Here is a 24737-nt window from a genome sequence, read left to right on the forward strand (position 1 = left end):
GGACAGGATGCTGTCATCCACAAAGCCCTGCTGTGTAGGGCTCGGGAACCATGCAGGGAGTTGGGGGGGTGGGGAGGCTGGCGGGGGAGGGGACCCCTGCCCCTGTGGCCTGACAACAGCCAAGGGGAAATGCATCCCCAAGCAAGGCCTCCACCCCACGAAGAGGGGTGATTGAACAGAGATGACGCCAAGGGCATGGCTCACCATCTCCTTCCGCGTGTTGCTGAGTTCCGACGCCACCTCACTCATCCTCATGCTGTACTGCTGCTGCTGTTCAGCAAGGAGCTTTTGCAAAGATCTCTTTTCCAGAGTAAGGAAGCTAATTTCTTCACTCACGGCTGCTGAGATGTCCTGAGCTGCTGTAAACTCTTGCATCGATGATAAAATCTGTCTTGCCTGAGCTAGGAGTAAAAATCAAATGATATTGTGGCAGTTACGTTGAAAACATGAAGAATAAGCAGAACGTGTCCAGCACATCTGGAGTAACACAAACTCTCAACCGGCAAAAGGACACGGACGCCAGCGACACCACCTCCCTCAGGTGTCTGCACACCCATCCACTCACAGGTGGGATGGGAGGCGGGGACACAGGAAGAGTTTTATTCTAAAGCAAAGGTGCCCCTGAAGAGAAGGCCACGACTGGACAGTGTGCCTGGACGTCCCAGTGGCCTGCCACGCTCTCTTCCATGGCACTGCCTGCTCCTGCTCCTGCTCCTAGCCTGGGAGCAAGTGGGTAAGATTTACAGGATCAGGATCCAGGGGCTCCAGCATCCTGGGCAGTCCTGATTCTAGAAGCTCCAGGGCCATGATACCAAGCACATAGCTCAGCTCCGGGCAGGGTCCAGGGTCTGCAGGAAGGACGAGCGAGCTCCTGCCCCAACTGAGACCCTGAAGGCCACACACTGGGCTGCGGGAGAAAGACACAGTAACCACCCCAGGGTGTGGCGTCTCACTCTCTGGATGAAGGGTGCCCCGTGTGCTCCTGCACCCAGGCACAAGCAGAAGCAAAGCCAAGCCCTCCCTGGGAAGTGACCACCCTCCTGGGCCTCATCCTCAGTGAAAGCTCAGCAAATCCAGGGCCCTGCACAAAAGAGCACACGTTCGGAGGGCCGGAAGGGGATGGCACAGCTTTGTGATCTCTCCAAACCTTCACATAAACCAGAGCAACGAGAACCCAACATGTGAACAGCACCTCCAACAGAACCAGGTGACGATGCAGAGTACCAGTAGGAAAACCAACAGCCACAGTCCTGCACGACACCCCTCGTGCCTCACACCTCATGGAAGTCCCGAGCCGCTTCAAGAGGGCGTCAGGATGCTCCATGCAGTGCGGCAGGGACAGTGATGGCCAATGGGGAGGGTCCAGCAAGGTGCAGGGCTCAGAACCCAGCAGGCAAATAGCACCTGCAAACAGAATGCTGCCCGGAGGGCGGCCCAAGTACGGGTCTGAGCGGACCGTCCTCCTGACTCACCGCGGAACACCTCGTTGCCGTGCAGAGACTTGCAGCCACCCCAGTATCTGTCCACCAGGTCGAGGAGCGCCTCCAGGAGCACCGCTTCCAGGCCAGCCTTCTTCCCGGGTGGTGGAGCGGAGTACAGTTTGGCAGGAGACACCTGCCACGGAGACAAAGCCATGATGCTGAGATGCCAAAATCAGTGGTTACTGTGTGAAGCAAAGCCTCTGACGCCAGCATGCCTCATGCTGATGCCCTTGTCCTGCAGAGGTGTGCACGATGGGGCTGTCCAAACATCACAATGCTACAGGGGTGGCACATGGGGATCCCTTTCCTGCCCCCCCCGGACGTGTGGCATCCTCATACCGGGAGGAACAGCTAAAGGACGCGCTAGCAGGTGTCACACCAAGTATGTCAGTCATGAGACCCACATCATAATTTAAGCTCTAAGGCTGTGGGAACCCCAGTCCCACAATGGCCTGTCCTGGGCCCTCCTGAACCAGTGCACAGGGACTCCTGGAGGCTGCAGACCCTTTAGAGTCAGTCTCGGCCTGAACGGTCCCCCAAATGTATGAGGCCACATGCCAGACCAGATGGAGGTCAGGCCAGGACGATGTGGGCAGAAGACGGCCAGGCAAAACCACCAAGACTCCACCCAGGGCCTGGCCACATCAGTGCCGTGTCAGCAACCACATCAACAGCTCTCCTTTCCTCTTTAGAAATTACGTCACCAATTTTAAAGAATTACCAAAGAAAAGGGAGATGGTACTGCCCTCCTGCCCACTTTCCAAGCGTCTGGGGGTCTGGGGAGGGAGGGAATAGAAGCCTGCATCTGTCTCTGGGCTGACGGCCAGAGCCAAGACACGGGCTGGTCTCAGGTGTCCAGGAAGAGCTGGGACATGGGCTGGGCTCAGGTCCTGCCACCACCGCCCACCCCAGGTCCACCAGGGACAGGGCCTGGTGAGCGAGCACCGCACTGACCAAGGTCACACTGGGGGAGGGGCAGCGTGAAAATGCCAAGGCCTGGCTGCTCACCCCAAAAAGCTAAGGGTAAGAGCATATAGCCCTGGTGAGTGTCTGGCACCAACACTTCCATCCTCCATCAAACTATCTGGACACCTGTCCTCAGGCACAGGTGACAGAGCCCATGTCCCCGGTGCACTCACTCAGGCTTCTGTCTCCTACCTGAGGAGCACAGGGCAGTGTCCTCTGCGAGAGGCCGATCACCCTGAGGTCCCAGCCCCTCAGTGAGTGCATGAGCTCTCTGGGTGAAGCTTCGCACCTGGCGCTGTCCATCCTTGGTGAGCGAGGCCAGGCCTCCAGGGGGCAGGAAAGGCCCGGGCCTGTTCCCCACTCAAGCAAATCCTCATTTCTCTTCCTTCTCTCAGTCCGACAGTGAGAGACTAGCCATATAAACAAACAATGGCCGCATCCTGTGTGAGAGTGACCCTCTGACCCAAGACCTGCAGCGACCGGCCCAGAAGCCAGCCCCTCATGTATGGCAACCAGCCAGGAAGCCAAACTGTGACCCCTGTAACGGTCAGCCCAGCAGCCAGAATTTGATCAGTTAAGTGACAGCTCCCCTAATTTTTTTTCCCTCTTTGCAACTCAGGACCGACCACAGGAAGCCAGATCATTTCCCTAACCAAGCAGCATCTTGTCCCTCACTCTGCTGCACCCTCTCTCTCCCCTGGCCCCAGACCCCCTCCACTGTGACGCTCTCCCACTCTCCCGACTGTCTGGGTTTGTCTGGCAGACCAGCAACAGGGCAGACCCCCTTGCCACAACCTGTGCCCGCCCAACGTCTGCCCCAGTTCCCACAACTTTGTGCCTCTATCTCCAACAAAGCCAGTGACAAAGGCAACAGAGTCATCACCCATGTGGCTCTGGGTCATTTGCAGGGTGGCAGAACCCTCAGTCCCTACCCAGGGCCAAGTCCTTTGGAAAACCACAGAATGCACGTCCAGGACACCCTCACAACAGGGCCATTGGTGGCTCCCTGGCCAAGTGATGGGTTCCGCCTCTAAGACAAGCACCCTTGCCAAAAAGCAGAGCACAACTGCCCCTCAACTGTGCCCACATTCCAGCCTCAAAGCACGGAGCATGGCAGAAAGTGGTGGGAAGCCTGGGAGTATATTTCCACCAGATCAAAAGGTAGCAAATGCTGGGAAGAAGCACATGTAGAAGTTTCTCCAGCTGGGAGCCAGTGAGCACAGGGAAGGGAGAGGGGGCACACAGGCCTGGCAGCCCCCACCTCTCCATCTGGTCCTGCTCACCTCTCCCACTCACCTCTCCAGTGCCACTCACGCTGGGGGGCCTCTCCTCTTCAGGCTCCAACACCGCTGAGTGAGGAAAGGTCCTTTCACTCCTGCCCTCCGAGCCACTCTGCCTGCTCAGACTCTCCTCAGGGCTTGAGGGCACACTGGGCCTCTCTGGGCAGTGCAGACACTCCTGGTCTGCAGGTGCCTGAGATCTCCCACCAGGCATTCTTTGCTTCCTGTACTTTTCAGGAGCAGGCAACGGATTCAATACCTTTTGGGCTGACAAACTTGACTTCTGAGAAAGGGTAGACTCCTCAATGTCTGTGGAATCTGTAAAGGAGAGCGGAAGAGAGCCCTCAGCAGACCAAGTTCTCTGGCCTCAGTGACCAGTACCGTAATTTAAAAAGGTGTGTGTGCACGCATATGTGTGTATGTGCACACGCACAAATATGGAAAATCCACCCAAAAGTGATAAAACTGAGCTAATAACTTTAACAAATCAATCAACCAACTACTATGTTCCTGACAAAATCACGTATGAGAAAAAGAAGTGAGTAAAAACTTAGAATCTGGGAATTACAGAGGACTGAACGATTTGCCCCTGTAGCAGACTTTGTTAACATGTCAGTCCCTGAGACCCTCCCTGCCACTGGGACAGCCACTGGGCCACGTCCCTGAAGCGGGCTTTCACCAAGCACTGCCCGGCACCGGGAGGAGACGAAGGCTCTTCCTGGCCCCTCAGGCCCCCGTGCGCTGCAGACAGGGCCTTGCTCCGTGGGCAGGCTCTCCCTGCATCCCCTCCCTGCTGCTGTCTCGAGGCACCACAGCACCGAGCTCTGCCTGGACTCTGGACTCTGCACGCCAGCCTGGCTCCTCAGGCCCCACGGCCACACCCGTCTCACCAGGCCACCCTCCAGCCCAGGCCTCTCCTCTGGGCTCTTGCTGCTGCGTTCTCGCGTGGCATCGACAGCTCCAAGGCTCCTCGGGCTCACCAAGCCAAGGACTTCCCTAGCGAACCTGTGCCTCAAGTGCTCACGACCTGAGGAGACAACAGTCATCCAGCTGCTGGGTCAGAGGTCACCAGCGCTCTGCTCCCTGAGCAACACGTCCATCGCTGAACCTCCCCAAGTCTGCCTGACCGCTGCCTCTTGCTGGGACTGGTCTGCCATACCCTCTGGGGCAGACCCTCCCGTGCACCCTCTACAACCCAAACACACAGCAGCCACTCACACCACCTCCCCCCACCCCTGCCCCGGGGACAGACACAGCCCAAGTGCTGCCGTGCCACCTCACCTCAACCTGTGACCTGTGCTCTTCCTTCTCCCCTTCCAGCCCACCGCCTCGGCATGAGCCCACTCTCCCAAAACGCACGGTGGAGTCTGGCCACCAGGGATCAGCAGAGCAAGTCACAGTGGGGGTAAAGTCAAGTCTGAGTGCCTCAAGGATACAGAAGATGGAAAGACTGAGAAACTGTTCTGGGTCATAGGAGTCTGAGGAGATGTGACAATTAGATATGCTCTGTGCACCTGGACAAAATCCTGGACCGGAAAAAAAACAAAACAAAACATCAATGGAACATTTAGTGAAACATGAACAGAGTCTATGGGTTAAGTGGCAGGTCTGTGGTAAGGTTCATGTCCCATTCTGCAGAGTTAATGCTCGTTATCCAGGAGAGTGTCGTTGCGCTTAGGAAACCACACTAGAGTGGTTAAGAGTGACAGGATACCCTTCCCCGAGAAGGTTCCAGAAAGGCCGACGACAGCCTATGTGCACACATACATATGCGTATACGTCCCTACGTTACATACGTACATAAGCACGTGTGCCTGCGCAAAGATGCACACACATACATACCATACACACATACATGGTGGGGAGGGGAGGGGAACAACCGAACAAATGTGGTAAATGCAAACTCTGGGGGCATCTGGACAAAGCAGACATGAACCTTCATTGTTCTGTCATGGCAGCTTTTCTGTGATCACTCTGTGAAAGTTCACAGGGACTACACATCAAGAGAGGCCTGAACATCAAGCACATGGTCTTTGTGAATAGAGGTAAAATAAGGAGCGCTGACAACGTGGCGTCCCGTGCCCCACACACTCCACGGCACCACCGTGAGGCCTCAGGGGTAAAAGCAGCCAGTCTGCCATGTTTCGTTAGGTAGCGGCCACAGGCAAGCCAGGCACGTCACCGGCACAACCTGCTGGCTTCGAAAGGCCCCACAAACAAGCCTCAGGAATGTGCCTGGTTTGCTCATATTGGGAGGTTTTCTGACAACTTTGCCACACACATGCATACAACACTCCCAATTTACTTATTTTCTTCTTTTTTTTTCTTTTTTTTTGAGAGAGCGAGAGTGCAAGCAGGGCAGAGGGGGAAAGAGGGAGAGAATCCCAAGTAGGTTCCATGCTCAGTGCAGAGCCAGATGCGGGGCTTGATCCATGACCCCGGGATAGCGACCTGAGCTGAAATCAAGAGGTGGATGCTTAACTGACTGAGTCATCCAGGTGCCCCTCATTGTAATTTTTAAAATGTAGCTACAGTCGTAACCTGGACCCCTGTATTCAGAAGATGTGTATGTGTGTATAGATAGAAGGGCCAGGTACTTAGCGACTAGACTCTACAACACGGATCCGCTACATGTTTCAGTGTAGGAGATTCTTTCCTAAGACATCTCAGAGAGCTCCACAAACACACAAATATATCGAAGACAGGAGGAGAGATTTCACAGGGACAGCACACGGTGAAAACAGGCACTGCCAAGGAGCTGACAGAGGGCGCATGACACTGCTTACCTGGGCGTGGGGCAAAGTGTGTGTGCAGCCCACACTGCGGTGGGAGCTCCCCACAGTACTGGTTCTGAGGCCTCTCTTCTGAGCCATCCCCTCGAGAGCTGCTTCTCCTCTTCTCGTGGCCTTTCTTTATGGAATCCCCACACTGGTACTGTACTGACTGGGGACTCAACAGGTGCCTGGATTCTATTTTATTAAAAAACATTTTAGAAGCTTTATTTCATCAGAAATGACATTTTAACCTTATGACAGTGTATGATAGCTACAGAGTACACAGTTAAATAAGAAAAAGGTGACTGAGCAGCCAACCCCGCAGTGACAGCAGCAGGTGCTGCAGACGCCTGAGCTCAGCACTTACTGCACAGCTGGTACCGGTACAAAGAGTCGACAACCAACAGAACACCACACAGAATCTAGAAAGAGACTCGAGTCAGCTGAGCTAACAGATGTGCCATGGTAGTGAGAAGACGGTTTCTTCACAAGCACGGGGTGGACAAAGATTTCTTTATGGGACACCAAAAAGCACAAACCATATAAAAAACAGAATTGACAGGCAGACTCCACTGAGAACTTCTGCTCTTCCAAGCACGTTAGGCAAAGAAACGGCAAGCCACAGAACAGGAGAGGTCTGTGGTGCCTGCATCTGAGAAAGGGCTTGTACGAAAAAAGCCACAGAGAACGAGCTCTTATGACCTGGCACTAAGAAGCGAAAAATGCGAGGGGAAGAGGCTTGAACAGAAGTGTCTCAGCAGACAAGTGGCCCTGAAAACCTGCCCATCAGAGTCCTCAGGAAAGCACATGTTAGAACCATAAGGAACACCACCGCGCTGCCTGAGGAGCCGGAACTGACAAGACTGACAACACGGAGCCGGCGAGGACACCCAATGGGCAGATGTCCTCGCGCCAGCAGGTGAGTCCTGGGGTTTCAGCCCCAACTGATGCCTCAACCTATTGCCGTCTTCGTGAAAAGCTCTCAGAAACTCCTAACAGGAGAAGAAGCAGAGCCACAGCACGGACACAAGCCCTGGTGGAAAACAGAGGCCCTGAGCAAAGCCCTTGAAGAAACTCACATGCTATAAAGACTTCACAACACCCTCGTCTGGTCGAAAGTTCTGAACCTGGCAGCCTGAGCGCTCAGTGTCTCCTAAGCTAAGGGAACACCCACTCATGGTACAGACGGACAGTAGTCTCACCAGCCACAGGACACTTTACCCTCCTGTCTACTTTGACCTTTTGGCTCTCCTGTGTAGTTGAAGTCGATCTGAGGAAGGACACAATTTCCACAACCACGCCGTAGAACTATACGCTCAATTATACTGATATTTTCTGTCAGAAGTCTATAATCCAAACTACTGGTATTTACAAGTTCACAAAGCCTTCATGAAGATTCTGTACTTAAAGGGGAGTTTTCTAGAAAGCACAACTGTGTGTCTGGAAGCCAGTAATTACCAGAACCCCGCAACAGGCTGGCCCACTGGGCCTTGGTGGTAGAGTAGCAGCCTACCTTGGGAACTAGGGAGGTTGGCCTCTCTCCCCCTCTGGCTGGAGCTTGTGCTCCCGGGAGGGTTGCTCAAGTCCCACTCGCACTCAGCAATGAGGTTCAGGACCGCCTCATCATCTGCGTCCATTACCAAGCATTTCTTGGCCGAGGGATCGGCGCACGTGGCCCTAGAGTGGCGTGGTCTGCAAGGAAAAGCAAACTCAGTGCTGTCGTTCAAGCCAGCATCATGCTCCAGCCCACGCAGACCCTGTGAAGGAAGATGGGTGCTCTATCAGCGGGGCCACAAGGTCTCCGGGGAGGAGCTGGTGCACTGAAGAAAATGGCTCTGGGTGCCTCTATTGCAGAAGTCAGCACAGGGCTTCCCCAGGACGCTGAGTGATGAAAAGAAGGTCATGTGATGTCTCCATGGCATCCCAACATCCCAGTCAGGTCTGTTCAAGAATGAAAGTTCCAGAAAGCTCCTGTTCTGAAATCCCCTAGTGTGTTCTCCTCCTAGCATATCCATGATGTGATGCATTTGATCAAGAAAGTTAAAGCGAATGGTGTTTGAAATTTCTATTTTTACATTAAGTGAAAACCTCTCCACACTGACTGAATATGAGGTGTTTTAGATACGACATCCCTACCAATGGTGACCCCCCCCGCACATGAAGGTGAACACACATGAAGGGAATTCATTTCCAACAAGGCAGCTTATGAAATCTCTTCAAGATAATAATCACCTACTATGAACACTGACTCTGTGATATCTGATCATACTTTAAAAAGTCAATACTGTTCACTATTTTCTGAGAGTTTTCCAGCTCACTGCAGAGGGAAGGGGTCTTGGGTTCTTTTTCTGGTCTGCCCACAGAAACCTGACACCTGACACACTTCTGCCTTGGGGGTCTCCACGTCACCTATGGATCACAAGGTTCCACTAGGTCACCTATAAGACCCTCTGAGCTCTAAACGCCATAACAGTTCAGTCTCTAGATGGTCAAGGACTAGATAAGCTACAGAATATTGCTGGAAAAAATTAAAGACATAAATAAGTGGAAAGACACCCCATCTTCATGGACTGGAAGATTTAACATTGTTAAAATGTCACTAGTCCCCAAAACAACCTACAGAACCAGTGCAATCCCTATCAAAATCCCAGTGACGTTTTTTGCAGAAATGGAAAAAACACATCATAAATGCATCTGGGACCTCAAGGGATGCCAAATGGCCAAACAATCTTGAAAAAGAAGAGTAAGCATTAGAACTGATATAGCAGAATTGCTAACATTACCAGACTAGGCTTTAAAACAACTGCAAGTAATAATACTGAGGTCTAATGAAGAAAGCAGACAATATACAAGAACATGTGGGAAATTTAAGCAGAGAGCTGGAAATTCTCTAAGAATCAAGAAGACATACTAGAGACCAAAGAAGAGAAATGAAGAAGCCTCTGATGGGCTCATCAGAAGTCTGGACACAGCCAAGGGAAGAGTGTCTGAGCCCAAGGATAGCTCAAAAGAATCCTCCAAAACTGAAAAACAAAGAAAAAGATTGAAAAAACCCAGAAGAGAATACTCAAGAAATGAGGGACAAACCACAAAAGGTGTAACACATGCTTCTTGAGAACATCAGAAAGAGAAGAGAAAAAAGGAACAGAGAAAATAAAGTCTGAAAATTTCTGTAAATTAATGTCAGACACCAAACCACAGATCCAGGAAGCTCAGAGAACACTGGCAGAGTAAACAACCAAAAATTTACATCAAGGAATATCGTATTCAAACTGGAAAAAAAAAAACAAAGAAAAAGTAAAAAAAGGCTGAAATAAGGCAAAGGGAAAAACACTTTATGTATAGAGCAAGAAATATAGGAATTACATCTGGCTTCTCCTCAGACACCACACAAGCAGCAAAAGAGTGAAGCATTTCAACTGTTGAGAGAAAAAGCTACCAGCCCAGAATTTGGTAACCTGCAAGATTATCCTTCAAAAGTGGAGGAGAAATAAAGACTTCCTCAGATAAACAGAAGCTGCAATGTGTTGCCAGTAGACTTACCGTGTGAGAAATGTTAGAAGAAGTTCTTTAGAGAAAAGAATGATGCAGGTCAGAAACTCAGATCTACATAGAAAGGAAGGGCACTGGGGCACCTGGGTGGCTCAGTAGGTTGAGCATCTGACTTTGGCTCAAGTCATGATCTCACGGTCCGTGGGTTCGAGCCCCATGTTGGGCTCTGTGCTGACAGCTCAGAGCCTGGAGCCTGTTTCAGATTCTGTGTCTCCTTTTCTCTCTGCCCCTCCCCAACTCATGCTCTATCTCTTTCTCTCCCTCTCTCTCTCTCAAAAATAAATAAGCATTAAAAAAAAGAAAGGAAGAGGACTGATCTAACAGATGAAAGTCTGAAGTACCAGCAACAATGTAGTATCTGATTATGGATGCCCACGTATTACAAGCAGTTATAGCTTATTCAATCAATGAAATCAATGATGGCACCGATACAAGGGACAGGAGGGTGGAGTTAAGAATGTTTTGTTAGTATGAGGTATTTCCACTGCCCGGGAAGCAGTGCAGTATTACTTGAAAGAGGACTTGGACTAGCTGTAAAGGTCTACTTCATACTCTAGGGCAACCACTAAAAAAGCAAAAATATAACTGAGATGCTAACAAAGGAGAGAAAATAGAATCGTGTAACATGCTTGTTTAGAAGCACAAAAGGAAGAAACAAAGCAGAACAGGAACAGAGAAAACAGGAATGAATATGGTAGATATGAATCCAACTGTATCAATAACCACTTTAAACATCAATGGTCTAAACGTTCCAATTAAGAGAGATTCAACAAGGATCAAAAAACAAGATCCAACTACATGCTGTCTACAAGAAACCCATTTTAAATATAAAGGCATATATGGATCAAAAGTAAAGGGACAATGACAATGACAAATACATCATCCTGATGCTACTAGAGAAAATGCAGGAACAGCTACATTAATTTCAGATGGAGCTGACGTCAAAGCAAGGAAAGTTACAGGGATACAAGGGGCATTACATAAAGATAAGGGATCAATTCTACAAGAGGAATTTAAAGCCCTTAACCTGTATACACCTAACAACAGAGCATCAAAATACATGAGACAAAAACTGACAGAACTACAAGGAGAAATAGATGAGTCCACCACCACAGCCGGAGACTCCAGCACTCCTATATCAGAAATGGACAGACCTGGCAGGCAGAAAATCAGTAAGGACACAGCTGAAGTCAACAGTACCATCAATCAACTGGATATACTGACGTCTATAGACCACGTCATCCAACAATAGCAGAATTACACATTCTTCTCAAGCTTCTATTCAACTTAGATAAATCACACTGTGAGCCATAAAACAAATCTTCACAAATTTAAAAGAGGAGAATTCATAGAGTATCTGCTCTCAGACTACCAGTAATTGATAACAGGAAGAAAAATGGAAAATCCTAAATACTTGGGAGATTAAAGAGTAAATTCCTGGGGTGCCTGGATAGCTCAGTCAGTTAAGTGTCCAACTCTTGATTTCAGCTCAGGTCATGATCTCACAGTTCATGAGTTCGAGCTCTGTGCCAGGCTCTGCACGGACAGCATGGAGCCTGCTTGGGATTCTCTGTCTTCCCTCTCTCTGCCTCTCCCCTGCATGCAATCGATCTCTCTCGCTCTCTCAAAAATAAATATTTAAAAAAACATAATAAAGAGCAAACTCCTAAATAATGTATGACATGAGTCAAAAAAGAAATCTCCAGAGAAATTTAAAAATATTTCGAACTCAATGAAAATACACCTTATCAAAATTTGTGGGATGCAGTGAAAGCAATACTTAGAATGAAATTCACAGCATTGAATGCATATATTAGAAAAATAGTAAAATCTAAAATCAATAATCTAACCTTCCACCTTAGGAAATTAGACAAAGAGCCAATTAAATCCAAAGAAAGCAGAAGAAAAGAAATAATAAAAATCAGAGAAATCAGTGATACTGAAAACAGGAAATCAACACAGAAAAATCAACAAAAACCAAAAGTTAGTTCTTCAAAGAGATCAATAAAATTGAAAAACCTCAATACCAGGTTAATTAAGAAAAAAAAAAAGAGAGACAAATTACTAATGTCAGAAGTGAAAGAGGGGTCACAATGACAGACCCCATGGACACCAAAAGGATAATAAAGGAATACTATGAAGAACTCTACACCCACAAATTTGATAATCTAATCAGACCAGTTCCTGGAAATGTACTAATCTAACAAAATTCACACAAGGAGAAATGGATAACCTGAATGGACATATATATTAAAGACACAAAATCAATAATTAATAGTCCTCTGAAACTAGGTTCAGATGGGTTCACTGGTGAATTCTACCAAACATTTAAAGAAAAAAAACTATAGCAATTCTCTATAATCTCTTCCAGAAGACAGATGCAGACAGAATACTTCCTAACTTATTCTATGTGGCCAGCCTTATTTTAATATGCAAGAAAACTATAGACCAATATCTCTCATGAATACAGATGCAAAAATCCTCAACAAAATATTAGCAAACTGTATCCAACAATGTATAAAAAAATTAACTCACCACAACCAAGTGGGATTTATTCCAGATATGCAAGGCTAGGTCAACATTTGAAAATTAATGCAATCATCACATCAACAGACTAAAAAAGAAAACTCATATGCTCATATCAATAGATACAGAAAAAGCATTTGACAAAACCCACATCCATTCCTGATGAAAATGATGAGCAAACTACAAATAGAGGGAACTCCTCAACTGGATAAAGAACATCTACAAAAACCTGCAGCTAACATCCCCCTTAATGGTGAGAAACTAGATGCTTCTTTGCTAAGATCAGAACAAGGAAAGGTGTCCCCTCTCATTCCTTCTTTTAAACATCATATTGGAAGTCCCACTAATGCAATAAGAAAAGGAAATAAAATATATACAGATTGAGAAGGAAGAGATAAAGTTTTCTCTGTTCACAGACACATGATTGTCTATAGAAAATCCCAAAGAATCAACCAAAAACAAGAAAGGAAAAAACCTCCTGGATCTAACAAGTGGTTATATAGCAAGGCTGCAAAATACAAGGAGTTATAAGTTGCATTGTATTCCCTGCCACCCCCCGCCCCCCTCCCCCCGCCACCAAAAGATATGAAGTCCCAATACCCTATACCTCAGAACATGACCTTATTTGGAAATGGGGCCTTTACAGAGGTAATCAAGTTAATAGGAGATTGGGGTGGGCCCTAATCCAACCCGACTGGTATCTTTTGGGGAAACTGGGACACAGAAACAAACATGCAAAAGGGGAGATTACATGAAAAGACACAGGGAGAAGAGCCATATAAAGAGGACTGGAGAGATACATCTGCAAGACAAGGAACACCAAAGATTTCCAGCAAACCATCAGAAGCCAGAAGAACCACCAGAATCATGGGATAGATTCTCCCTTACAGCCTCCACAAAGAATCAAGTCACCAACACCTTGATTTCAGACTTCTACCCTTAACAACTGTGAGACAACAAATTTCTGTTATTTTAAGCCACCCCGTTTGTGGTACTTTTACATCAGCTCTAGGAAACTAATGCATAAGGTTAATATACAAAAGTCAACCACTTACTACATACCAGTAATGAACAACTGGAATTTGAAATGAAAAAAAGGCAGTGCCATTTACAATAGCATCAAAAAAATGACATATCAAACATAATCTAACAAAACATGTACAAGATCTGTTTGAGGAAAGCTACAAACCTCTGATAAATGAAATCAAAGAACTAAAGGAATGGACACTCTATGCTCACAGAGAGGAAGCCTCAATACTGTCAAGGTGTCAGCTCTCCCAGCTCAATCTACAGATTCACTGCAATCCCAGTCAAAATCTCAACAAACCGATAGTTTACACGGAAAAGCAAGAGACCCAGGAAAACGAACAAAATACTGAAGGAGAACAAAGTTAGAGGTCTGACACTACCGGACTCCTAATCTCACATGGACAAAGGGGCTAGGAAACTCTTTTTGTAACAGCCACCAGACCCATTCATGAGTCTCCATCTTTATGACTTAATCACCTCTCAGAGGCCCGACCTCCTAACACAGTCATCTAGGGGTTAGGATTTCAACACATGAAGCGGGGGGGGGGGCACAAACATCCAGACCACTACACAGGGTACTGGGAGCAGCTGTCTACACAGTAATTAATCTAGTTTTAATGAGGAAGTGAGGAGAAGATGGCGACAGTGTAGGTATCTGAGGCAACAGGAGACCCCAAGGATTTGGAATCGATCTTGACAAATCAGAACAGAAACTGGCAAAATATGGCCCACAAGGTCAAATCTAACCCATTGCCTATTTTTGTAAATAAAGTTTTATTGGAACACAGTCATCCATTTAAATATTGCCTATAGCTGCTTTCATGCTACAAAGGCAGAGTTCAAAAGTTGAGGAAGAGATCATATGGTCGGTCCACAGAACCAAAAATATTCACTCTCCGGCCCTTTTCAAAAAAGAATTGGTAACCCCTACATTACAAGAATTTAGGGATGAGCTAAAGCATATAATGCAAGAAAAAGAAAACCACTAAAAGCTTCAGACAAAACAAAACGGTGTACAAGATCATGTAATTTCTAGCACATTATAAGCAATGTAAACATAGTGTATTGATTTTTGCCCTTTAAAATCAACCCACAGGGGTGCCTGGGTGGCTCAGTCGGGAGTCTGACTTCAGCTCAGGTCACGATCTCGTGGTTTGTAGGTTCGAGCCCCACGTCGGGCTCTGTGCTGATAGCTCAGAGCCTGGAGCCTGCTTTGGATTCTGTGTCTCCCTTTCTCTCTGCCCCTCCCCTGCTTACACTCTGTCTCGCTCTCTCTCAAAAATAAAGAGACATTAAAAAAATTTTTTTTAAAAAATCAACCCACAAACCACGAAGACATTTTATGGTCTCAGGACACATTTAAATACTACCAACCATCACAGTGTACGTTAAACACAGCAATGCAGCCGCGGGGAGGTGGCACAGATGTGGGGCACGGGCAGGCATAGGATCCCACTCCCACGGCACAACTACATACAGCACCGCCAGCACTGACCACAGAGAACATGGGAAGGATCGTACTCCACAGGCCGTGAGCACTGGGGTTGGGGAGGAAGGGGCTGTGACAGTCAGCAGTCAGCTACCGCTTAAAGCGCTCACACGCATAAAAGGTGGCGTGTTTGTACTGTCTGGAGATGAGAAAGTAACTCAAGCAGGAAACAACCACGAAAGTAAGCAGTGGCTGCCTCTGAGGGATAGGCCAAGGAGGAGACAAGATGCTGTGACTTCCTATTGCTACTTGACTTTACATGTTACTACTTTATTTTTTTTTAATTATTTATTTATTTTTTACATTTTTAAATTTATTTTTGAGGGAGAGACAGAGCACAAGTGGGGAACAGGCAGAGAAAGAGACAGAGGGAGAAACAGAATCCAAAGCAGGCTCCAGGCTCTGAGCTGTCAGCACAGAGCCTGACGTGGGGCTCGAACCCACAAACCATGAGATCATGACCCAAGCCAAAGTTGGATGCTCAACCGACTGAGCCACCCAGGCGCCCCTACATGTTACTACTTTAATAAACATTTTAATATTATAAAATAAATATGGAAAACGTGGACAACGGGGGAGAAATCCCCCGTCCCACCACCATTTCCTTGAGCCCCCGTTGGTACCTGAGCATTTCTTCTTTCCTCCTTTGCACGTCTGCCCTTGAAGTGGCAATCAGCACACAAAGAAGCTCCTATCTTTTAGGTAAACATTCTATCAACAGGCAAGTCTGAACAGCTTCTCTCAATGTTCAAATACCACTTCTGTTCATACCTTCCAACTCTTAAAACAGCTGGGAAGCTCTGCTTTGAGTCCAGTGATTCCTCTGATGCAAAATGCAACTGGGATGCTTTCCGCTCGCTCTCTCTCACGGGACGATCATCTAGGGAGAAGATGCCAGAGAACTAGCAAACACCACCAAGAAGCAGGTGACAGGCCCCCAACGACCCAGCCCCACAGGGGCACCTCCTAGCAGCCTTGAAGCACATCACCCTTCCCTTGGGAATGAAGGTGCCCCCGTCACCCACCCTGCAGCACACTGCACGGGACCAGCACTGCCACCCCTGGCTCAGGGACCTTCCATCCCCTGGGGCCAGTCCTGCCACAAGCATCCCCTGTTAAGTACTGGGTAGACCCAGTAAAGGAATGCTGGGCTCTGGTGGCTACACTTGGTTTCCCAGATGACAAATACTGATTCCAAGAGGGTCGGCCTCCTCCCGTAAAGCTACTCCTCAGACACTACTGTGGAGGCCGGCTGCTGCCCGTGGGAAAAGAAATACACATGCAAGTTGACACACAGGCACGTCTTTCTCGGCACGTCTACCTCCTTTCTATGCATGTTCTCAGTGCTGGATGAGGTTCTGGAACCACACTGAGCACACCTGAGATGTCTCCGTGGATGAGAATCCTGAACATGCTGAAGAGTGAATGTGGTGGCTGTGTGTCTGGGCCTAGGGTGTGCATCCTCAGATCCAGAGTTTCAACTGTCCCCACACATGAGCCCTGAGCCCCAGAAGGCCTCTGCTCACTTGTTACTGCTGGGTCTTCCCCCAGAAAACCTGAGAGTCAGATGGTTCCCAATACTAAAAGTCAATGCTGTGCAACTTTTCACACATCCTACCACAGAACTAACGTCACAAATGGTTAAATTCCAAAGCTGCTTCCCAAAGAGCATTTAATGGAGGCACACCCCAACTGCCCCTCAGCCTCACCAAGCAGTGCACTGGCCCTCAGGATTGAGGATGCACTGTCATCACTGGGGACACAGAACAACACTGCCCTTCAAGCAGACATTCCCACACCCCCAATACCCAGCACTTAGCTCCCTTCATGGAGGAGGAGGATTGAGCATACAAGGCTCCTTCTTCTTCATGCTCCGCGTGCCCTGGTGCTCACACTCCAGATCTCTCACTGGAGGTGCAACACGGGGAGCATCAGCAGTGCCACCGGCGAGAACGCTCATGGCAAAGACAACTCCTGGTAGCCGGGCAGGTGGGTGGGAAGGTGCCGCTATGGATGGCTTCCCCAAGCATGAACCTCCCAGCTGGTACGACCACTGGGCACCCTGGGAGCTCTCCCTGCAAGCCTGACACAAAGATCTGTTTCTTTTAGGGACATGGGCTACTAAGCCAGTGGGTAGCTACACCTGCCAACAGGACCTCACACTCTCCCATCGCGATCACCTGGGGGAGGGGAGGGCACATGAACCTCTCTTCCTACAACTTTCTAGGCAGATGTGAAACAAGGTAAAATCCAACTGCCTGGCTGAGCCTGAGATGAAGCCCAGGGAGTCACACACAGAAATGGCACCGGATGTTCAGAGAACACGTCCAAGCCAATCACCTAGAAAGTGGAGGGCCAGAAAGGGACAGAGCAGCCTGGCCCACACCTCTGCTCATGGCCCCCCCAGCAGGTGTCTGTGGCCAGAGTTCCTGGCCATGCCCCCAGGCAGCGCTCCCACAAGACTCACGCTGGGAGACACAGGGACTCCACCAGGGGAGTAGAAAGTCAACTTCTGAGAGCACAGAACACCTATTAGGGCTCCCATGAGCAAGGGTGTGAGCACAGCTGTGGCGCCTACCCAGCTGCCTGAGCTTCGGGAGCATGTGCACGACAAAAAGGCGGTAATCAGACTCGTTCTTCACCACAGGGTTCAGCCGGAAGTCCACGTCTGTAAGCTCCGTCAAGGCATGGAGCTGAAGCACTTCGGCTAATGAGGAGATGCAGTTGTAGTAGAGACTGAGGCTTTCCAGCGCAGTCAGGTACTGAATGCCCTGCCAACGGGGCAGAATGCAGCATTAGTTTATGCTTTGAAAAATAAACAGCGAGACGGGCCATCAATACGAACCAACACCAACCTAACAGAGGCACCCGCAAGCGACCACATGCCACTGCCAGGAGGAGCACAAAGATGGAAGGCGCTCCGTGCCGTGCAGGTTCGGGATGCCACGTCTGCAGCAGCGCAGACCACGGAGGACAGCCCGTATCTGCGGAGTTCTCACAACTTCATTCAATTCGCACACAACCCCACACACTAAGAACTGTTACTGCTCCAATTCTACAGATTAGAAAACAGCCCGGGGAGGTTGAACAAGGGGCCGGCCCTGGGTGTGCCCTGGACTGAAACTCCCAGGTGACGCCAACCAGGCTCCAAGCGCTCTCTATAACGTGAGGCAGAAGCCTCCTCTCCAGGAAGTCGTGGGCAGTGTTTACACAATCCCCCCCCCCCCCGCCACCACCTGGGTGATTTCTCACTCTCTCACCAGGACCAAGGGCTTCCCAGGATGCCCTGCACACACGGCACTGCCACTTAAGGGTCTGAGGCCAGATGTGAAGTGCAGAATGTGGATGGAAAAAAACACAGCTGAGACAGGGATGGACAGTGACCAGCCCACAAACACTAGTCTTTCGGGCCTTATTTTATTGCCTTTAAAGATACAGCTGTCTTCATCGGAGACATGAGTTTCAGTTGTCAAAGTAGTTTAAAGGTGTAATGAGATGTGTATGAAATCTACAGCTCATAACGAACACAAGAAAAACAACGCAATATTGCAACCGTTGTTAAGTGTACAGTCTACATACATTATAAGCAAAGTTATAAAACATACTGCATTGTTACTATAAATGTACTTTCCACTGCTACTGACAGCAATAAAATTTCTTTCAAGAAAAAAACCTAAAACTTACCTGTAGACTCACCAAGGAGTTGCGTGAGAGGTCTAAAGATTTTAGGCCAGTTAAGTTCATTAAAGAATTTCCTAGGTGAGTAATCTTTTCTTGGTAAGTTCCAGGAATAGATAATGACCGAAGTTCAGCTAAGAATAGAAAAATCATGAGATTTTCACCTTCCTTTTCAGTGAAAATATATTACTGTAATAAGAATGAGCTACAGCAGGGTCGCCTGGGTGGCTCAGCCAGTTAAGCGGCCGACTTCAGCTCAGGTCATGATCTCACGGTCTGTGAGTTCGAGCCCCGAGTCAGGCTCCGTGCTGACAGGCCAGAGCCTGGAGCCTGCTTCGGATTCTGTGTCTGTCTGTCTCTCTCTCAAAAATAAAAAAACATTAAAAAAAAAAAAAAAAGAATGAGCTACAGCAACCTCAGAATCTGAAAAGTCACAAGAACAATGTAACTCCAAGTCTGAGTACTGATACTACAGGAGAAATGCATGCAAGCTTCCAGCTCACGTTTATCTCCAAAATGCCTCCATGCCCACGCATGCCCTGCTCCCCACCCCCCTGCTTCTCCCCTCAGACACTCTCCCACCAGGAATATCTTCCCAACTGAGCCCCCACTTCGACTCGTGGCTGCTTCACTCTGTCACCTGTGGAGCCCCCATGCAGGGATCACAATTTGAAAACCAATGGTGAGCTAACGTGACAACTCCCTGCCAGTTACATGCAAGGGCACAGTGTGTGCTCTATGCACCATATGCCTCTGCGTGCCATTAAACGAATGGCAGCCATTAAATGAACGTTGTTACAAAAATAAGTTTCTGTGATCAAAAAGACAGTTTGGGTCTGAGCACACCAGTACTTTCCCAGGAAGAATTATGTTTTAAAACACATCTTAATTCAATTTAAAATCGATTTGTGGGCTTCCATTTCCAGACAAGACAGAGTAGACCCCTTTCACCCTACTCCTACTCAGGTACTACACCTAAGTGCCTGGAAAACAATATATGAAACAAGCACCAGACAAATCTGGAGGGTGGGGAACAGAAGGCCAACTGTTTAGGGACCTCAAGAAAACAGTCCAGCAGTGAGGGCCCTGTGCTGGTTTGGGGTCCTTTTTGTCTCCCATATGTCCCAATATGAGTGCCAAAGAAGCTGGTGACACACAGACACCATGGACACTGACTGAAAAGTAAGGATAAGCCTGCTGCCCATGGTAGAAGGACCAGGAAGGGGCAGCGGTGGAGGAAGGACTCCTGAAATCAGCCCCACTCTAGCTCAAGAGCCAGCAACAAAAAAAAACAACAAAACAAAAAAACACACCACACACCTGGCCTTGCACAGTGGCCAGCCCTGGGACAGACTGAGAGGATGCTGATTACCACCTGGGTTGCAAGGAGGCGGCCCACAGCCATCTACAGAGGCTGCGTGTGTGACAGGAGCCTGGCCACTACCTTAGGAACAAGGCAGCGCCCGCTCAGTGCCAATAATGTGTAACAAGATTCAAATAAGAAACAAGTCTCTCAATACCCAAAATGTCCATGACACAAGAAAAAAATGACCAAAACCTGAAAAAAATCTCAATTTAAATAGGAAAACAATCAACACCAACACTGACAGGGCAGAATTATTTAACAAGAATTTTAAAGCAATACTTTAATGAACAATTATGAACACTCTTGAAACAAATGATAAGATAGGAAGTCTTGGCAAAAAAACCCCATAAGATATAAAGAAGAAAAAAATAGGAATTTCAGAAACATAAAATACAATAACCAAAACAAAAGTACCACACAGAAGCAGCTCAGTAACAGCATGGAGATAACAAAAGAAAAAATTCAAAGAGTGAATGCAAAGATAGACTGGTCAAAATTGTCCTGTCTGACCAGCAGAGAGAAAAGAGACTTAAAAAAGAGGAGAAAGAAAGAATGAATGAACAGAGCCTCAGGGGCCCATGGAAAAAGAAACCTAACATTCCTGTCATGAGTCCCCATGCAGTCCCAATTAGAGTTCCAAGAAGAGAATGATAGTATGACTAAGAAGAAAAATGTTTAGCAATTACAGAAATAATGGCTGAAAACTTACCAAATTTGGCAAAAGACATAAAGCTATATATTCAAGAAGCTGAGAAAACCCCAAACAGAATAAAGACAAAAAAAAAAAAAAAAAAAAAAAAAAAAAGCCATGCCCAGATACATCAGAAATAAACTTCTACAATCTAAAAACAGTGGAAGAGGGGCATCTGAGTGGCTCAGTTGGTTAAGTGTCCGACTTCAGCTCAGGTCATGATCTCGTGGTTTGTGAGTTCAAGCCCCACATCAGGCTCTGTGCTGACAGCTGTGTCTCCCTCTCTCTCTGCCCCTCCCCTGCTCACGCTCAGTCTCTCTCAAAAATAAATAAACATTAAAAAAAAATTAAAAACAATGAAAGCATCTTGAAAACAGCCAGAAAGAAAAGGCATTACCCATAGAGAAAAAACAACTCACAAAGCAGGTGATTATCCTTCAGAACCAAGGAGGCCTGAAGGAAGGAGAGCCACATTTTCCATGTGCTGAAAGAAAAGAACTTTCAACCATGAAACCTGTACCCAGCAAAAACAATCTTAGGTACTGAAGTGAAATAAAGATATTTTCAAATGAAGAAACACAGAGAGAATCTGTCATGACTACACCTACCCTAAGGCAACTGCTACAGAAAATTCTTCAAATAAATAGGAAGGATAAAAGAAGAAAACCTAGGTCATCAGAAATGAAGGAATAATGAAACAGGTAAGCATGTAAGTAAAAATGTTTCCTCCTGAGTTATTTACAATTTTGGATGACTGTAAAAGAAAAAAGTGATTAATGTGGTTCTCAAGGTATGCAAAGAAAATATTTAAGGTCACTAAATTATAAAGGATAATAAAACCAAAGGACACATTGGGTAAGGTTTCTACATTTCACTGGAAGGGGTAAAATGTCCACACAAGTAGACGGTGTTAAATTACATAATACATTGTAACTTATAGAGCAACCACTAAAAATAGGTATACAAAGAGATATGCTCAAAAATATAATAGAGAAGTCAAAATGGAACACTAAAAAAATACTCAAACGGCAGAAGGCAGGAACAGGGAAGGAACAGAAAACAAATAATAAAATGGCATACTTCTGACTATCCTATATTAACAATTCCATTAAATGTAAATGGTCTAAATACACTAGAAAAAAGAGATTGGCAGAGTAAATAAAAATGAACCAACTACAAACTGCCTATAAGAACCTCACTGCAAATATAATGATATAGATAAGTTTAAAGATTACACAGTAAATAGAAGGGAAAGATATGCCCTGCAAACACTAATCAAAAGTAAGCTGCAGTGGCTACACTACATGCCTCAACAAAGAAAATCATCAGGGACAAAGAGCAACAGCACATATGTTACAAGGGTCACTTCAAACCCTAAATATGTAGGCACAGTGTCAAAACATATGAAGGGAAACAGAGAAATCAACAATTATGGTTATGGACTTCAACACTTCCCTCCCAGTAACTAATACAATCACTAGACAGAAAATCAACAAAGATACAGAAGAACTAAACGTCATCATCAGCCAACAGGGTCTAATTGATATTCACATAATACTCCACCCAACAACTTTCTTTTCAGGTGCACTTGGAACATTCACCAATATAAACCAGATCCTGGACCCAAAACAAACCTCAACAAATTTAAAAGAATTAAAATCATAGAGTATGTACTCTGACCATAATGGAATCACACTAGAATCAATAAAAGAAGGGGAAAAAAGGAAAATCTCCAAACACACAATGAGAAAACACACCCCCAAGCAATCCACAGGTCAAAGAGAAGTCGTCTCCAGGAAAACCTTTAATGCACTGTACTTAATGAAAATGAACATATAACAAAATTTGTGAATGCAGCTAAAGCTGTGCTTAGAGGAAAACTTATGTCACTAAATTATAAAGTATAAAATCAGTAATCTAAACTCTCACCTCAAGAATCTACAAGAGAAAACTAAATGCAAAGTGAGCAGACAAAAGGAAATACTAAAGAACAGAATCAATAAAATTTGAAACTAGGAAACAATGGAGAAAAACCCACCAAACCAAAAGCTGACTCACTGAAAAGGTTAATACAATCGACAAACCTTTACCAAGTCTAAAATCGAAGACAGAAATGACCAATATCAAGAATGGAAGAAGGGTTACCACCACAGACCCCAAAAACATTTAAGAGGCTGGTAAGGGAGTAAACAACTCTACACACATAAGTTCAACAACTTCTAGAAAACAATCAATTTTACAAATCCCAACCATAACTCATCCAAGAAGAAACTGATAATAAGGATAGTTTTACAACAGACAGAGAAACTGAATGTATAATTTAAAAGCTTCAAATATAGGGGCGCCTGGGCGGCTGAGATCATGAGTTGGGGGTTTGTGAGCTCCAGCCCCTATGGGGCACACTGCTGTCAGTGCAGAGCCTGCTTCCCATCCTCTGTCCCTCTCCCTCCCCCCCTCAGAAAGAAACATTAAAAACAAAAAACAAAAAACAAAAAAAACTGCAAAGCTTATATGGTTTCAGAGAGCACCAAATCTACACAAACTCTTCTAGAAGGCACATGAGGAAGCAACACTTCCCAACGTATTTCAGGTGCTCAGCTTTACCTTGATGCCAAAACCAGAGAAAAACAGGACAAAAAGAAAACCAGCGACCAATGTCCCCCATGAATATACACACAAAACTCTGCAGCACAGAGAGATGGGAGACCAGAACTCAGGGGACAATTGTGCAACAGGGGCGGAGGGCACGTCTTCCCAGGAATGAAGACCGCAGGTTCAAGGTTTTATTAAAAGCCAACCTGGAACCGCCTTATTTATGGGTGAAAGAATGCCCCCCCGACCCCACTGGGGCACCCCACCCCACTCGGTCCCCCCCCCGACCCCACGGGGGTCCTCCGCCCCACTCGGGGCCCCACCTCCACTCGGGTCCCGCGCCCCACTCGGCCCCCTCCCGACCCTACTGGGGTCCCCCGCCCCACTCGGGCCCCGCGCCCCACTCGGTCCCCCCGACCCCAGTGGGGTCCCCCACCTCCACTCAGGCCCCGCGCCCCACTAGGCCCCCCCTCGACCCCACTGGGATCCCCCGCCCCACTCCGGGCCCCACCCCACTCGGGCTCCGCGCCCCACTCGGCCCCCCCGGCTCCACTCGGGCCTCCCACCCCCACTCGGGTCCCCTCGCTCCCACCCCGTTTTCCCCACCACCTCACACCCGCCTTCGACGGTTCAGGAAGACGCGGTCCGGGTGCCGCGTCTCTGGCCGGACCCCGTCCGCCGACCCCGCGGCGGGAAGCTCGCGCCCCCAGCCTGCCCGCCGTCACCGCCACGCACACAGGTCGCGGTGAGGCGCCAGGCCGCTCTTCTCCCGGATCTTCTCTTCACACAGCACCAGCCACGGACCCGCAGGCGCCATACTTTCAAACGGCACGCACCTGTGTCCGCGCCTGCGCAGTGGGGCGGCCGCGGAGCCGCGAGGGGCGGGGCGAGGGGCGGGGCGAGGTGGTTCGGTCCTCCGTCTCTGAGCTCACCTGCTCTGCCCTCGCTGAGAGCAGTGCCCTCCCCAGGAAAGCCTACCAGGCCGTGGGGAGCCTAACCCACCGGGAGACCCCGCACGTAGGGTCACTCGGAGGCGGCCGGTGACGTCTGGGGTCCGAGCTTGTGGCTCTCCCTCTGACCCGGAGGTTCGTGGCCTGTCAGTCCCTCTAGGGCCTTTGAGCGTCAGGAGGAGCACTTGAGATCTGCAGGGTTTAGGGAAGAGTCGGCCGCATCTGCCCCAACCGGCCAGAACCGTGGAATCACCCTCTCCTCCTCCATCTTCTGGTATATGGGACCACCTCTGCTGCCCCTCGCCCCAGGTGTGACTGGCTCCTTGGCAAGGTCACGTGGCATGTCACTGCCCGGGGGGTGGT

The 24737-nt window shown here is 48.0% G+C and overlaps 1 protein-coding gene across 4 annotated transcripts in view; it reads right to left on the reverse strand.

Moving 5' to 3' along the window:
• Nucleotides 1-24291, reverse strand: part of CEP72 (centrosomal protein 72) — a 35697-nt gene extending 11406 nt beyond the window's left edge. For 2 of the 4 annotated variants that reach the window (XR_003425155.2, XM_027073295.2), the window contains exons 1-9: nt 24160-24291; nt 18782-18909; nt 17676-17868; nt 15869-15977; nt 8015-8193; nt 6514-6696; nt 3744-4045; nt 1473-1614; nt 205-401 (exon numbers count right to left, since the gene is read on the reverse strand). Coding sequence is in view for 3 of the 4 variants with exons in the window: in XM_027073295.2 (XP_026929096.1) it covers nt 205-401; nt 1473-1614; nt 3744-4045; nt 6514-6696; nt 8015-8193; nt 15869-15977; nt 17676-17868; nt 18782-18909; nt 24160-24241 (1515 nt within the window). In the remaining variant the exon portion in view is untranslated. Of the gene's footprint in view, nt 1-204; nt 402-1472; nt 1615-3743; nt 4046-6513; nt 6697-8014; nt 8194-15868; nt 15978-17675; nt 17869-18781; nt 18910-24033; nt 24066-24159 lie in introns of those variants that run through there. The other 2 variants (XM_027073300.2, XM_027073302.2) reach the window with 2 other exon arrangements.
• Between the last annotated feature and the right edge of the window lie 446 nt (nt 24292-24737).

Source organism: Acinonyx jubatus, unplaced genomic scaffold, assembly GCF_027475565.1.
Source record: "Acinonyx jubatus isolate Ajub_Pintada_27869175 unplaced genomic scaffold, VMU_Ajub_asm_v1.0 scaffold_20, whole genome shotgun sequence".
Classification (NCBI taxonomy): domain Eukaryota; kingdom Metazoa; phylum Chordata; class Mammalia; order Carnivora; family Felidae; genus Acinonyx; species Acinonyx jubatus.